The following is a 15,017-nucleotide window of genomic DNA, read 5'->3' on the forward strand; positions in this document are numbered from 1 at the left end:
CCAAGGTTGCAGGTTCCCATAGAGACATATAGAAGAATCAACCAATGAATGCATGGATGAGTGGACAGTAAATCGATGCTTATATATCTCTCCCTGCTGCTATCTCTAAAATCAATCAAATTAAAAAAATAGAAACGGACAATTCAGATAAAATGAATGAAAATTCTGTTCACAAGCATCAAAAGGAATACTGAGATTGCATTTAACAAAAGAAGTGAAAGACTTATAGACTAAAAATAACAAAAAATTATTGATAAAGATTAAAGATCAAAAAACAAAGAAATGGTTAATGTTAATAGATTCAAAGACATACCATATTTTTTGCTCCATAAGACGCACCTGATCATAATGACCATAAGACATACTTAGGGTTTTAAGGAAGAAAATAAGAAAAAAAAATTCTGAACTAAATGGTGTGTTAAAATATTTAATAAAATAGTATATTTTTTACTTAATAAGACGCATGGGCATTTTCCCTCCACTTTTGTGGGGAAAAAAGTGCAGCTTATGGAGTAAAAAAATATGGTAATATTGTAAGATGACAGTTATGACAATTTTTCATCAAATTGACCCACAGTCTTTATTTTTTTTAAGTTGACAAGTGGATCCTAAAATTTATGTAGAAATGCAAAGGATCTAGAGTAGCCAAAAACAGTTTCGAAAAAAAATAACAATAGAGAATTACACTATTGAATTTTAAAACTTATTATACCAGTAATCCCCAACCCCCCCCCCCCCCCCCCGGGCCGTGGACTGGTACCGGTCCGCAGAGAAAGAATAAATAACTTACATTATTTCCGTTTTACTTATTGTATATTTAAGTCTGAACGATGTTTTATTTTTTAAAAATGACCAGATTCCCTGTTACATCCGTCTAAGACTCACTCTTGATGCTTGTCTCAGTCACGTGATACATTTATCCGTCCCACCCTAAAGGCCCATCCGTGAAAATATTTTCTAACATTGAACCGGTCCGTGGCCCAAAAAAGGTTGGGGACCACTGTACTATACAACATAGTAAACAAAACACTGATATTGCAAATGGATAGGGTATATAGAGCCATAGAATTCAGACCAAAATCAGATTCCTATATTAATGGTTAGTGGATTTTTCAGCAACTGTGGCAATTCAAATTAATTCAGTTCATTTTCACCAAAAATTGTATAAGTTGGATAACTACATGCAACAAGACTAACATCAACATTGAGCCTTACCTCACATCATATATAAAATTTACTCAAACACCAATCATAGACCTAAACTATAAAAGTATAAAACATCTAGGGGAAATCAAAGGATATATCTTTATGATGTTGATGTAGAGAGAGTTCTTAGATATGATACCAAAAGCAGTACTACTGATAAGCGAAACCTTGATAAATTTGACTTTATCTAAATTAAAAATTGTCCTTTAAAAAGGCACAATTAAAAAATGAATATAAGCCACGGACAGAAAATAATTTGTAAATCCTGTATCTCAAAGGGTTTATAGTCAGAATATATAAACAATTCTTACTATTAATTATACAAATGATTTAAAAATAAGCAAAATATTTGACTAGAAATTTTACCAATAAGATATATAATATAAATTGCTTATATGCATATATAAAGATGTTCTACATTGTTCTTCATTAGGGAAATGCAAATTAATTCCCAATGGGATACTACTATACACCCACTAAAATGGCTATGTTTTTATTTAGCTCAGGCTGCTCCAACAAAATATGTACCATAGACTAGGTGTCTTAAACAGCAGATATTTATTTCTCACTGTTCTGGAGACTGGGAAGTACAAAATGAGGGGGCCAGCACATTCAGTTTCTGGTGTGGGCTGTCTTCTTGGCTTATTGAAGACTGCCTTCTTTTCCCCTCTAGAAGTAGGCATTATGAGAGGAGGGGTTTAGCCATATTCATGAGCCCTAGAAGGATACCTGGACCGTACTCAAGTAGATATTTGTTGCATTGGATACATTTTATTGGGGAGATAATTATGTGAGGTTTTGTTTGTTTTTTAAGTTCTTTCAACTGATGCATTACATGGATAGGTAATTCTTAGACCAACTTTGCATCCTTAGGATACCCCCAGATTGGTCACTGGAGATTTGGGTTTGTTTTTAAGTCTTTTGCTGGATTTGATTTGTTGCTATCTTGTTTTGTATCTTTTAAAAATCAGTTCATAGATGAGACTAGTCTATAATTTTTCTTGATCTTACTGTCAGGTTTGATTATCCATACTCGATTAGCTTCAAATAATGAATTGTGAAGTGCTTACTCCATATTTTAGAGAATGATGTGGACCAGTGACTACTATATGTGACCACTGTTCTCTTCTTCCCATAATCTGTGTACATGTTTGGATTACTAAGTGAGCATGTAGTTTGTGCTATTACTTCTAGTGAATTACTCACAAATCTTTGGCTTCTTACTATGCAGCTGAACTCTGCTGATAGAGAATTCTTTTGTGTGTCTTTTTTTTTTTTTTTTTTGTATTTTTCTGAAGTGAGAAGCAGGGAAGCAGAGAGACTGACTCCCACATGCACCTGACTGGGATCCACCTGGCAAGCCCACTATGGGGTGATGATGCTCTGCCCATTTGGGGTGTTGCTCCATTGCAACTGGAGCCATTCTAGCATCTGAGGCGAAGGCCATGGAGCCATCCTCAAAGCTCGGGCTAACTTTGCTCCAATAGAGCCTTGGCTTCGGGAGGAGAAGAGAGAGAGAGAAAGGAGAGGGGGAAGGGTGGAGAAGCAGATGGGCACTTGTCCTGTGTGCCCTGGCCAGGAATCGAACCCAGGACATCCACTTGCTGGGTCAGTGTTCTACTGCTGAGCCAACTAGCCAGGGCCCTGACAGAGAATTCTTAATAGCTATATTGGAGTACTTCCAGCCAGGATAAAACAATAGTTTCATCGAATGAGGAGGTGTGATTTCTACCTGACCATTTTTGTCGTCTTTTTCACTGAATGAACAGGCAATAATCCTAGATACCATATTGGTGGGGTGGTTTATGCTAACTATTAAGGGAAATAGAGTTGCTACTACACAGTGAACACAAGGGGAAGTATATCCTGAAACCAGGGCATTCTTTGGTAGCTCTTGATTACCATGCTCAGTGGCAGAAGTTAATTGAGATCTGTTATACTCTGCCCTTATAGGCAGGCCCACCAAGGGCTCAGGATAGCGCAGGAGTAAATGTTTGTGTTCCCCCATTTCTTGTACCAGATCTTGTTTCAGGAATTATACCTGGCTGCTAGTAACAGATTGGAGATCCATGGCTTAAATAATGTACTGGTTTTTCATTCTCACTTAAAATAAGTCTGGAGACGGGCCGTCCAGGCTGGTATGGCAACACCATGGCATCGTGAGGGTCCTCAGCTCATTTCTCCTCTGCTTCATATCCTTAGTACATGATTTTCATATTTTTTAAATTAAAAAAATTATTGATTTTATATAGAGAGATAGAGAGAGAGAGAGAGAGACAGAAACACCAATCTGTTTCTGCATGTGCCCTGACCAGGATCAAACTGGCAGTGTTTGTGTATTGTGATGACGCTTGGACCAACTGAGCTATCCGGACAGGGCACATGATTTTCATCTTAAGGTCCCCACAGATTCCAAAAAGGTGACTGGAATTTAAGCTATCATGTATCCATTTCAGGCAGGAAACAGGAAGACGGGAGAAGGAAAAAAAGGAGAATGCCAACTGAAAGGAAAATGGGTATTAGATATGCCATTTAGCAGCCTTGACCCTAGATTTCTTCAGCTGAGTAAATGGGATGCTTTTAGAGTTCCCAAAATATCTTTTTTTTTTTTTCTCCAAAATATCTTTTTTTTTTAAGAGAGAGAGAAACAGACAGGGAGACAGACAGAAAGGGAGAGGGTGAGAAGAATCAAATCATAGTTTCTACACCTTAGTTGTTCATTGATTGCTTTCTCACGTGTGCCTTGACCTGGGGGCTCCAGCCAAGCCAGTGGCCTTGGACTCAAGTAAACCTTTGGGCTCAAGCCAGTGAACATGGGATCACATATATGATCCCATGCTCAAGCCAGCAACCCCACGCTGAAGCTGGCGAGCCTGCGCTCAAGCCGGAAGAGCCCACCCTGAAGCTCATGACCTTGTGGTTTCAAGCCTAGGTCCTCAGCATCCCAGGCCAAAGCTATCCACTGTACCACCACCTGGTCAGGCTCCCAAAATATGTTTATACTTTGGCTCTATGAAACAAAAAGCTTTGTGACAATGATTGTATCACGGTATTGACTAAGTTATTTTGTCTCTGTTTTCATTGGTAGCTGGGAGGAATAATGCATGTATAAAAATTTAAAAGCTTAATTTATGCAAGTTAATTTTTATGTGAGTTATAATTTAATAATTTTTTTTAAAAGGTAGACTGTTGGCTTTGTGTACATTTTAAAAATCGTAAGAATCACCATTCTTTGCCACAGTGTTTGTCCATGGCTCTCTGTCCCGTTGTTTATGCTAGTTCTTGATAAGTGTTTTGAAAAAGAACTTGCTTTGTGAGTTTAATTTATTTTAGAGAATTTTTATAAGAGTTTATATAAGCCAAACTGACCACAAATACTGGGAGCCAGACTTAAATGCTCTCATGAGTTTAATTTTGCCAGTGTCTGTGGACATGAGGTCTAAAATTCTTTTCTTAATACGTTTTCTTTGATGTTAGTGGAACTATTAAACCAAATAGTCTGTTTACCTTTTACTTGTTAGTAGCAATCTTTTAACAAAAACATTTATAAGTAAGCATACTTTATAAAAATGTCAGGATATTAGCGTGTCATCACTACTGGCATTAAGAATAATTATCCTTTGGAAATAGAACTTGAAAGGAAGCGCTTTCTCTGTTTCATGATAGTGGTAGCAGCACTTTTTTCATTTAAATATATAAGCCTAACTTGATATTAGAACAGATCTGAAACATACAAAAGGAGTAACTTAATTTCTGTCTTTATAATACAACATTTGTGGATTAAAGGCAAAAATCTTTATAAAGGACACTGGGAAAGAACAGTCAGATTACCAGATGATAGTTTAGAATGCTTTTTTTTTTTAAGAAAGTGTATTTGTGTATTGACTTTACTGAGAGAAGAAGGGAGAGAGATGGAGAGGAGAAACATTGATTTGTTGTTCCACTTGTCTATGCATTCATTGGTTGATTCCTGTGTGTGCGCTGGCCATGGATCAAACCTGCGGCCTTGGTGTATCAGGATGATGCTTTCTTCAACGGAGCTACCCTGCCAGGGCCCTGTTAGCTTAGAATGTGGTGTCAGGGAAACAAAAGCCAGAGCAGATGTTCCACCCCTATTTTGAGTTACAGACAGCTGAGGGGGAAGTTGTCTCTCAGAATAGTGGGTGTAACCCACCTCCTCCAGGTCTTGACTTCTAGAAACTGTCTTTTTCTGAATATTCCTCCCACCAACATCTGGGAGTTTTTCTTGTCTCGTGTATCTGTAACTTCTTTTTTTATTGCTATATAATAATCTTTTGTATGAATATAAAACTCAGTTTGCTTGTCTGTTCATCTGTTGATGGACATTTGAATTATTTCCAGCTTTTGTCACCGTGAATAATATTGCTGTGAACATTTTTGTGAAAATGTTAATAATGCAGCTTACCTGATAGTGTTCAACTCTCACGTATCTTCAGGACGGCCTGCTTTTTTGGCTGACCCTTGACTACCTCCTGAGAACCTAGCCCTTGGGATGTTCCTTATGTACTAAGTGATAGGTGGTTTTTGTACAGCTGAATAGGAACTGTACAGTACTAGGTTGTTTAGATTGTGCAAAACATGGTTTATGGTGAAGACTCACTTTGGTTCTTGGCAAGGTCTGTAGTTTTGGTAATCATGGGTTGGCACCCTGGCAAGTGTGCCTGTATTACAAGTCTCCAGTAAAAGCCCTGGGCTCTGCAACTCAGGTGGGCTTCTCTGGGTAGAAACACTTTGCATATTTTGCTCTTCACTTCAGTGCTAGAGGATTAGAATTGTTGGGCCATATAGTAATTGTATGTTTAACTTGGTTAGAAACTACTAAGAAGATTCCTACAATGTTGTACCATTTTATACTTCCTCCAGCAAAGTGTGGGAACATCAGTTGTTCTGTGTTCTTGTTAACACTTGGTATTATCAGTTTAATTTTAGTCCTTTATGGGGTCTATAGTATCTCATTGTGGGTTTAATTTGCATCTTCCTGATGACTAACAATATGAGCACCTTTTAAAATGTGCTTTTTTGGCCATCTTGCTTATCTTCTATGGTGAAGTAGCTGTCTTTTGTACAATTCAAAAAATTAGTTATTTTTATTTTATTGCATTGTAGGAATTTTTTACATTGTTATGCTAATTGAAAATGAAGGTAACTTATATAGTTATAAGATCATTTATCACACAAGTTTAGGAATACTGGGAATGTTTACAAAATACTAATTAGCCTCTTTGTCTAGTTAATGGGCAAGGCCACCAAATAGTAAAAACAACAAGTAACATACTGACCTTGAACCCAAACCCTGCTTATCAAAGTTTTTGGCATGTGGCTGTCAGTCCACAAACTCTGTTACACTAATGAAGGGTTTTTCCTATTCTGTACAAATTATTTTAATCATAATAGTGGTATGGTATTTAGGGTAATTTAAAGTTCTGTCACTTTTATGTTCAATTTTTTAAAGCTTTTAGAATACTTATTTTGTTTGCTTTTTTGAATATATGTTTATTTTCATTGGCTCTTAGGTTTGTAATAGAAATCTTAATACTAACTACTCCCTGGTCTGTAGTAGAAACACCAATATTTATTACCCTTAATGATTTACTGTCTTTGTGAGTTTCTCATAACATTAAAAGACTGCATAAATTTCACTAAATATCTGTAGTGCCAAAATTCAGTATGCTGACTGTCAATTTCTGATTGCTCAGTATAAATTAACGCTGACCTTTCTGTTGGTTATTTAGGGCTCTATTTGCTCTGAGTTTTTTAGCTATGTTGCATTTAGTGGGGGCTGTTTCATAAGTGACCTCCAGATAAATGAAGTAGTGCTTGCAAGTATTAAGGTCATGTTTAAAATTTCTGTAACTAATACAATTATTCCTTCCAGCAGAATAAGTAATTGAGGTGATCTTATGCATTACTAACAAATGCTTTTTTTTACAAAGGAGTTTAATGATTATCCTATGTTTGCTTTGTATAATTATATTGTTATTATTTTTCATGAACTTATGTATATTTGGATAAATTTAAATACACAGAAGATTTGAAAGTTGTTTATGGTGTTTTTACTGTTAAATATACTCTTTGATGGTTCAAATTTTAAGTTACATATGAAATAAAAGAAATATTTTGATTTGCTAGTGGTTGCAAATATCTCAAATCCAACATTACTATAAGACAGATACATAGTAACTCATATATTAGCTTACTTTGAGTCTAATTTTACTGTTCTGTTTTACTTTATCTTGATTTGTATAAGATCAGTTTCATAACATTGCATATTTTAGTTTAGGGAAATTACTTGCATCAAAACAACAATATAATTATACCACATTTCCCCATGTATAAGAAGCACCTTTATTGGGAAAGTTTGGGGTCGAAAATCTGGGTGCTTCTTACACGGTGGTTGTAGATTCTTTACTTGCACTTCCTGCCTCTTTTTTTTTTTTTTTTTTTTTTGTATTTTTCTGAAGCTGGAAACGGGAAGGAAGTCAGACAGACTCCCACATGCGCCTGACCGGGATCCACCCGGCATGCCCACCAGGGAGTGATGCTCTGCCCATCTGGGGCGTTACTCTGTTGCAACCAGGGCCATTCTAGTGCCTGAGCCAGAGGCCATGGAGCCATCCTCAGCGCCCGGGCCAACTTTGCTCCAATGGAGCCTTGGCTGCGGGAGGGGAAGAGACAGAGAGGAAGGAGAGGGGCAGGGGTGGAGAAGCAGATGGGTGCTTCTCCTGTGTGCCCTGGCCGGGAATCGAACCTGGGACTCCTGCACTCCAGGCCGATGCTCTATGACTGAGCCAACCGGCCAGGGCCATTTCCTGTTTTTTGACAGTGATGAGTTGTATGAATTTTATCTATATAAATAAAAATGTAAATGTTCGTTTGTTCAAAATCTTAAATCTTCGAAAGTTCTTCACCGATTGCTTTGAAATTTTGATACAACATTGCATTCGAATACACGCGTGTTTTTATCTTTTTATATACTTACTATTATATAGATGTCATACCTGTGATGGGTAAAAACACGCTTTTTTTGTAAAACAGCGCCATCTGTTGGATGTAAAAGCAACACACGCTATACTAAATATTTTATGATTCCATTTCAATGTTATGGGAGAAACATAAATCACACATGGCTGAAGATATTTTCCGTTGAATACTCAAGAAAAATTCAAATATGAACATGGATTTCATAGCAGAAATCTACAACGAAGCGTTGATAATGATTGAAGATTTGTGCTTAGAAATCGCGAACAAAGTTCTCAATCAATTGGGAATGCCATCACCGAATCGATCTGCTGCTGCTTTGTTTGATGTAGAATTGCGTTTTGAACAAAATTACAACATGGGTAATCTTTTGTCGTATGTGCAATCAAATATTCCTAAGCTAACGCTGAGCAAAAAGGCATTTACAATCAAATAATGCCAACTGTCAATAATGAGGTTGGAGAAATCTTCTCCTTAGATGCGCCAGGAGGAACTGGTAAAACATTCCTAATTAGATTGATTCTGGCAGCAGTTCAATCCCAAAATGACATAGCCTTAGCTCTTGCGTCATCTGGAATAGCTGTGACATTGCTACCAGGTGGAAGAACTGCTCATTCCGCTTTGAAATTGTCATTGAACATGCAATTCATTGAAACTCCCACGTGCAACATTTCCAAAGCATGGGAAAAGTATTGCAGAAATGCAAACTTCTTGTTTGGGATGAATGCACGATGGTGCACAAAAAATCGCTTGAGGCTCTTGATTGATCATTGCAAGGTTTGCATGGAAACATCAGACCATTTGGGAATGCATTAATATTGGTTGCAGGAGATTTCAGGCAAACATTACCTGTAATTCCTCGATCGACACCAGCGGATGAAATAAATGCTTGCCTGACATACTCTACTTTGTGGCAACACATAAAGACATTAAAATTAGCTACAAATATGCATGTCCAGCTGCAAAACGATCGATCAGCTGAGATATTCTCACATCAATTGCTGGAAATTGGGAACGGAAAGGTACCGGTTGATCTGACCTAAGGATGAATTTCATTGCCTCATAACTTTTGCAATTTAGTGACGTCAAAAGAAGAATTGGTTGAAAAAGTATTTCCCAATATTCAAACCAATTATAAGAACTATGATTGGCTGAGTGAACGAGCTATTCTTGTGGCCAAGAACAAAGACATCTATGAACTTAACAATATTATTCAGTCTAACATTCAAAGTGAGGCAGTCACCTGAAGTCCATCGACACTGTAGTGGAAGCAGATGAAGCGGTTAATTATCCAACAGAATTTTTGAATTCACTCGATCTGCCAGGGATGCCACCACACGTACTGTAATGAAAATCGGTGTGCCAATTATCATGTTGTGAAATATCAACCAGCCAAAACTTTGCAATGGCACGCAGTTTGCAGTAAAAAAATTAATGAGCAATATCGTAGAAGCAGCAGTCTTGACAGGACCTTTCAAAGGTGAAGATGTCCTCATTCCTCGCATTCCTATGATTCCAACGGATATGCCATTTCAATTTAAGAGATTGCAGTTCCCAATTCAATTGGCATTTGCAATCACCATCAACAAAGCTCAGGGCCAATCTTTAGAATTGTATGGCTTAGATCTAGACATGGATTGCTTCTCACATGGACAATTATATATTGCATGTTCTAGAGTCGGCAAACCAGACAACCTTTATATCTGCACAGGCAATGAAACAACAAAAAATATTGTATACCCACAAGCATTGTGAAATTAAACATATTAGAAATGTGTGCGTTCTCTTTTCTTTCTTTTCCATTTAACAAGACTGAGCCACAGCAATGCGTGGCCGGATACATTAGTGATGAATAAAACTTGAGTTCAGTAACTTGATGTAATACTTTTTTTTTCAAATTTCGGTCCCCCAAATTAAGGTGCATCTTATACATGGGGAAATACAGTAGCTGTTTCTTTAACTTGAGTCACTAACAACTGAAATAGTTGTGGACTCGATTTTTAAGTTGGAAGGAATATGAATGTTGAAATTCGTTTAAATGAGATTGATGGTTCATAAGAAGTTCTTAGCACTCTGTTGTTGAGTACATAATAATAAGAGCTTAGGTGTTATCTGCCACAAGTGTTACTGGCAAAATTTTGTGACTATTGTTAAAAATTTCTCCATAGTTAACTTGAATTATGCTTTGTTATCTAATATGTTACTGATTTTTTGGGTTGTGGTCAGAAAAGAATGATTTGTATATTACAAATACACATAGTTGTCAGTTTAGGGATCAGATGAAGGAGTGAATTTACTATTTGAATATATACATATAGATATAAAATACATAAATACATATATATATAGTGGTTTTTAAGTTTATATGTATTTAGTAGAACTCAGTTCATTACTTCTTTCCACAGCTTTATATTCTGTTATATTATTCTGTGTGTTCCTCTGGATCCCTTTTGTCTACTTCTACTATGAAGAAAAGGAAGATGATGATACTAGTAAATGCACTGTAAGTATCATTATTTTAGAAGTCTCATTATAAGGGGGAATGATTATTTTTTTTTTTTTTCAAAAAATGACATTACTGTTTGAATTTATTCTAGAGCAATGTTGTATAATGGAAATATACTGTGAGGTATAGTTGAAATTATTGTAATGATACATTGTATTTAATGTTATATGTTCCAAGTATTATCAGTTCAGATAATCATTATTAATGAGATATTAAATTTCTTTTTTCACACTGTTTTAAATTTAGAGTGTGTTTTATACTATGGCATATCCCAGTTTGCATTAGCCATATTTCAAGTGCTTAATAGCTGCATGTGACTTGTGACTGTTGTTTTAGACAGACCAATTCTAGAGCAAGGATTGGCAAATTTTTCTGTAAAAGACTAGATAGTATTTCAGGCTTTGAGAGCCATACAGTCTCAGCCTCAAGTACTCAACTCTGCTATTGTGTGAAAATAGCTACAGATGGTACTTAAGGAACATGATGGGATCCGGTCCAGCAGGTGGTAGGCTACCTGTTGCCCACAGATGTAGTTTGCTGACCCCATTCTAGGGCACAAAGGACCATGTGCAGACTGTTCTTACTAATCCAGGATAACATACCCATTCCTAATATATATGGCACATATGCCTGTCCAAAGCTGCAGACCGGTATGACTTGAGTATTGGTATAAACATCTTAACTGAATATTAGCAAATTGAATGCAAGGGTTTCTTAAAAATACATTAATAAAGTATAACTGAGTTGGACCTATATCTAGATTGTGTGGGTGGTTTAGAATCAGCACATCTATTAATATATAGTAATTTAATAGGTCAGAGAAGAAATTGTATGTGGAAAGATATTTGCCAAAATTGAACATTTTATTTCTGATTTAAAGAGGGAAAGGCAGCATAAAAAGAAAAAAAAAATTTAAATTGAGTTACAGGAATTTGTTTTATATCTTGTTTATGTTTTATATTTAAGTAGAAAAACAAATATATTGGCTCCAAAGTCAACATTATGCTTAATCATGCTTATGAAAACCTTAAAGCATTTGCATTAAGATCAGGAGTAGTATATACATCAACAATACTTTAAATGATTCCCAGACTGTAGTAATCAGTGTAATTTGTTAAGAGGAAAAAAATAAAGATGTTTAAATATTTATAAAGTCAAATTATTATTTGCAGATACTATGTAACTGTGAATTTGAAAACCCAGTATACATAAGGTGAAGTGGCTGGATATAAATTTAATGTCAAAAACTTAACTGAGATAAAAGCTTTCTCAATTCACTTTTCTAAAGTGCATTTTCTCCAGCCAGCCCTTTGGTTTGTTTTAAGATCCCCTTACCTTTATTTTATGTTTTTTTCCCCTGAAGACTAAGTCTTAACTCCTCTGCAAACATGAATTTCTCACATGAAGCAAAGTCCATTTAGAGAGACTTCAGTATGCTCAGAGGCATATAGTTTTTCTCACTGATTTAACTTTTTCTTTGAGATTCACTCTTCTTACATATTTAGAAGATTTAGCTTTGTGTTTTTCTTTATATTTGAATTACACTGTGGGCAGCAAGCAAAACACAGACTTGAAAAGCATGAATTCCTGGTTTCAGGTTCTTGTTTAGTCACTTACCACCTATGTGGCTTTAGGGCAGTTCACTTAACCTCTGGGCCTCAGCTTTATCTGTAAAGCAGGGATGGGAACATCTGTCTCAGGGTTGTGTGTGAGAATGAAATGAGTTAACATATGTAAAGTGTTTACAACAGTCCTGGTATGATATATGTTTTATATGTGTATATATGTTTTAAAATGCATTTTTTATAAATAAACATATATTGCATGTTTTATATAGAATATATACATACATGTATACATACACAATGTATATTAAATATTCGTTATTATAATCCATTTTGATGAATTAGGGTCCAGACATTGTAGCTTCTGATTGCTTCCTGTTTGGGGGAATATTTTATTAAATATTCTATTAATTTTACTAAAGATGTCCATTGGAGAGTTAATCATACTCTTTGCAAGTTCTCACTATTGGAAAGATTTTAAAAGCTGGTGCAATTTGCAAATATACTTAAGATATGGCATATACATTGTTTTTCTTTAAATTTAAATTTTTTTTAACAAGGACAACTTTACACAGTGAATATCAATGTACATTTGATGTTACAATACTGTTATATTATAGCAAGACTATTAAATTTTAATGATCTTACTAAATGGTATACTTTCCCCCCTTGACATCTAGCAAATTAAAACGGCACTCAAGTATACATTTGGGTTTGCTGTGATTTGTGCACTTCTCCTTTTGGTTGGGTAAGTCTCAATTTTTTTTCCCCTAAGAATGAAAATAGCCTAATAATAATAATAAAAGAAAAAACAACATGTAAGAAAATGAACAAACCACTTTTTATATCATCATCAATAACCACAATTAACCTTTTTGTTTATGTCATTTTATCCAGACTCTTATGTACTGATTTTCCTGTACAGTGCTCCTCCCCCATACACTCTCCCTCCGTGTTGTCATTTCACACAGATGTGATTATAGTTTATGTGATTCTTGATAAATCTATGGTTGAAATATTGTAGGCATCTCTTCAGAATAATGTAAATCCATAAATTTTGTCTGTTTTGCATTTTCTTAAGATGTAACAGTTTATTTGATTTTCTAGTGGTGACAATTGGAGATGAATGATGTTTGCAGTTTTCCCATTCTTATAAACAGCACTTTGATAAAGATTCTTGTCTGTGCATTTGTTTAGATTTGACACATCAGACTTTAAATTGAATTAATCTTTTCCAATGAGTTCTTCTTACTTTTATACTAATATTAGTAAAGTTTTGCATATTTCCTTATACATTTAAAATTTTCTCTTTGGAAACTATCTTTTTTAATGAAAGCCATTTATTGTTGTTAATATATTAGGAACTATATGAGGTGCTTAGAAGTCTTTTTAAAATTTTTATTTTAAAAATTGGTCTCAGAAATTGCAATAAATAAAAATTTTCATTTATTGAATACAATTTGTGGTGGAAATAAAACTGGTCAGTAGTGTGTTGTAGTTCTAGGAGTTCTTAGAATGTAGATGTCCTATAGTCAGGACATGTTTCCAGTTCCCTTTGCCTGCCTGGATGTGCTGTGAAAAATAGTACTTATTGAAAGGACATTTTCTAGTGGTTTTGCAACTCATTTAGTTATTGAATATATAAAGTTGTTTTTGGCCTTTTAAATAAATCTAGTTATGTGAATTTGCTTTTGTTAATGTGGATGTTCAATATCTGTAAACCTAAATTATCTGGACCAGAGATTAGCAGTCTTTTCTTAAAGAGTAGATAGTAAGTATTTAGGTTAGAGATCCATGTAGTCTCTGTGGCTCCTCAGCTACTCAGCTCCCCTCTTGTAGCTCTAAAGTAGTTGTGGACAATACATAAGCAAAAGGACATGACTGAGTTCCAAAAACCTATTTGTAAACGACAGTCAGTAGTTTGTCAACTCCTGATTTAGAACATGACTGATAAATCTTTATTTACAGCAACCAGAATATCTACCCAAACAAAATGAATACTAAAGTTTATTCTTAAATTTACTGGCATTTTTATGGAAAGTCACCTTCAGTCCTCCTTTAGAGAGTTTACATTTTGCACAATTCCAATAAGTTTTAGGTGATACTTATTTAGAAGCAGTATGCTAAAAATGAAGCAAATGATTCCTTGCAAAAATATACCAATAACAAGAAGCAATAGTGTGACTAGCCATTTTGAGCAATGTAACATTCACTTATTTTCCAAATATTTATTGTGTACCTGTTGTGTTTCAGATACTGTATAAGGTGCTGGTAAAACAGCAATTAACAGAAAAGACAACTCCTCCTCTCATAGAGCATACATCCAGAAGGGAGTTAGGGGCAGAGAGGGAAATAAAAAGTAGGTTGTGTTGGAGGTGTGAAATTTCAGTGAAGGCAGTGCTGAGAGGTAGTATCTAAGAAGACACCTGCAGGAAGAGAGGGAGCATGAATACTGTATGTGGGGGAAGAGCATTCCAGTCAGAGAACAGAGTAAATGACAAGCCCTCAGGCAGGAAAGTGACAGGTTAGAAACAAAGTGAGGGGCTAGTGTTTCTGGAATGGAGTGGAGGCTGGTGTAGCTGAGGAGATGGTCAGAGGTAACAAGCGCTGCCGGATTTGGTCGGGCATTACAGGCCGTCGTGAAGGCTTGGGCATTGATTCTGAGGGGGATGGAAAGCTATTGGAGCGGTTTTGGTCATTGAATGACATGATCTGACATTTTAAAAGTTTCTCTGGATGAT

General features: G+C 35.6%; 1 protein-coding gene across 1 annotated transcript in view; it reads left to right on the forward strand.

Moving 5' to 3' along the window:
- Window positions 1-15,017, forward strand: part of LMBRD1 (LMBR1 domain containing 1) — a 125,353-nt gene that overhangs the window by 28,499 nt on the left and 81,837 nt on the right. Inside the window, exons 4-5 of the mRNA XM_066359100.1 lie at window positions 10,611-10,708; window positions 12,957-13,024. Coding sequence (XP_066215197.1) covers window positions 10,611-10,708; window positions 12,957-13,024 — 166 coding nt within the window. The remainder of the gene's footprint in view (window positions 1-10,610; window positions 10,709-12,956; window positions 13,025-15,017) is intronic.

This window comes from Saccopteryx leptura, chromosome 1 (genome assembly GCF_036850995.1).
Source record: "Saccopteryx leptura isolate mSacLep1 chromosome 1, mSacLep1_pri_phased_curated, whole genome shotgun sequence".
In the NCBI taxonomy this organism is placed as follows: domain Eukaryota; kingdom Metazoa; phylum Chordata; class Mammalia; order Chiroptera; family Emballonuridae; genus Saccopteryx; species Saccopteryx leptura.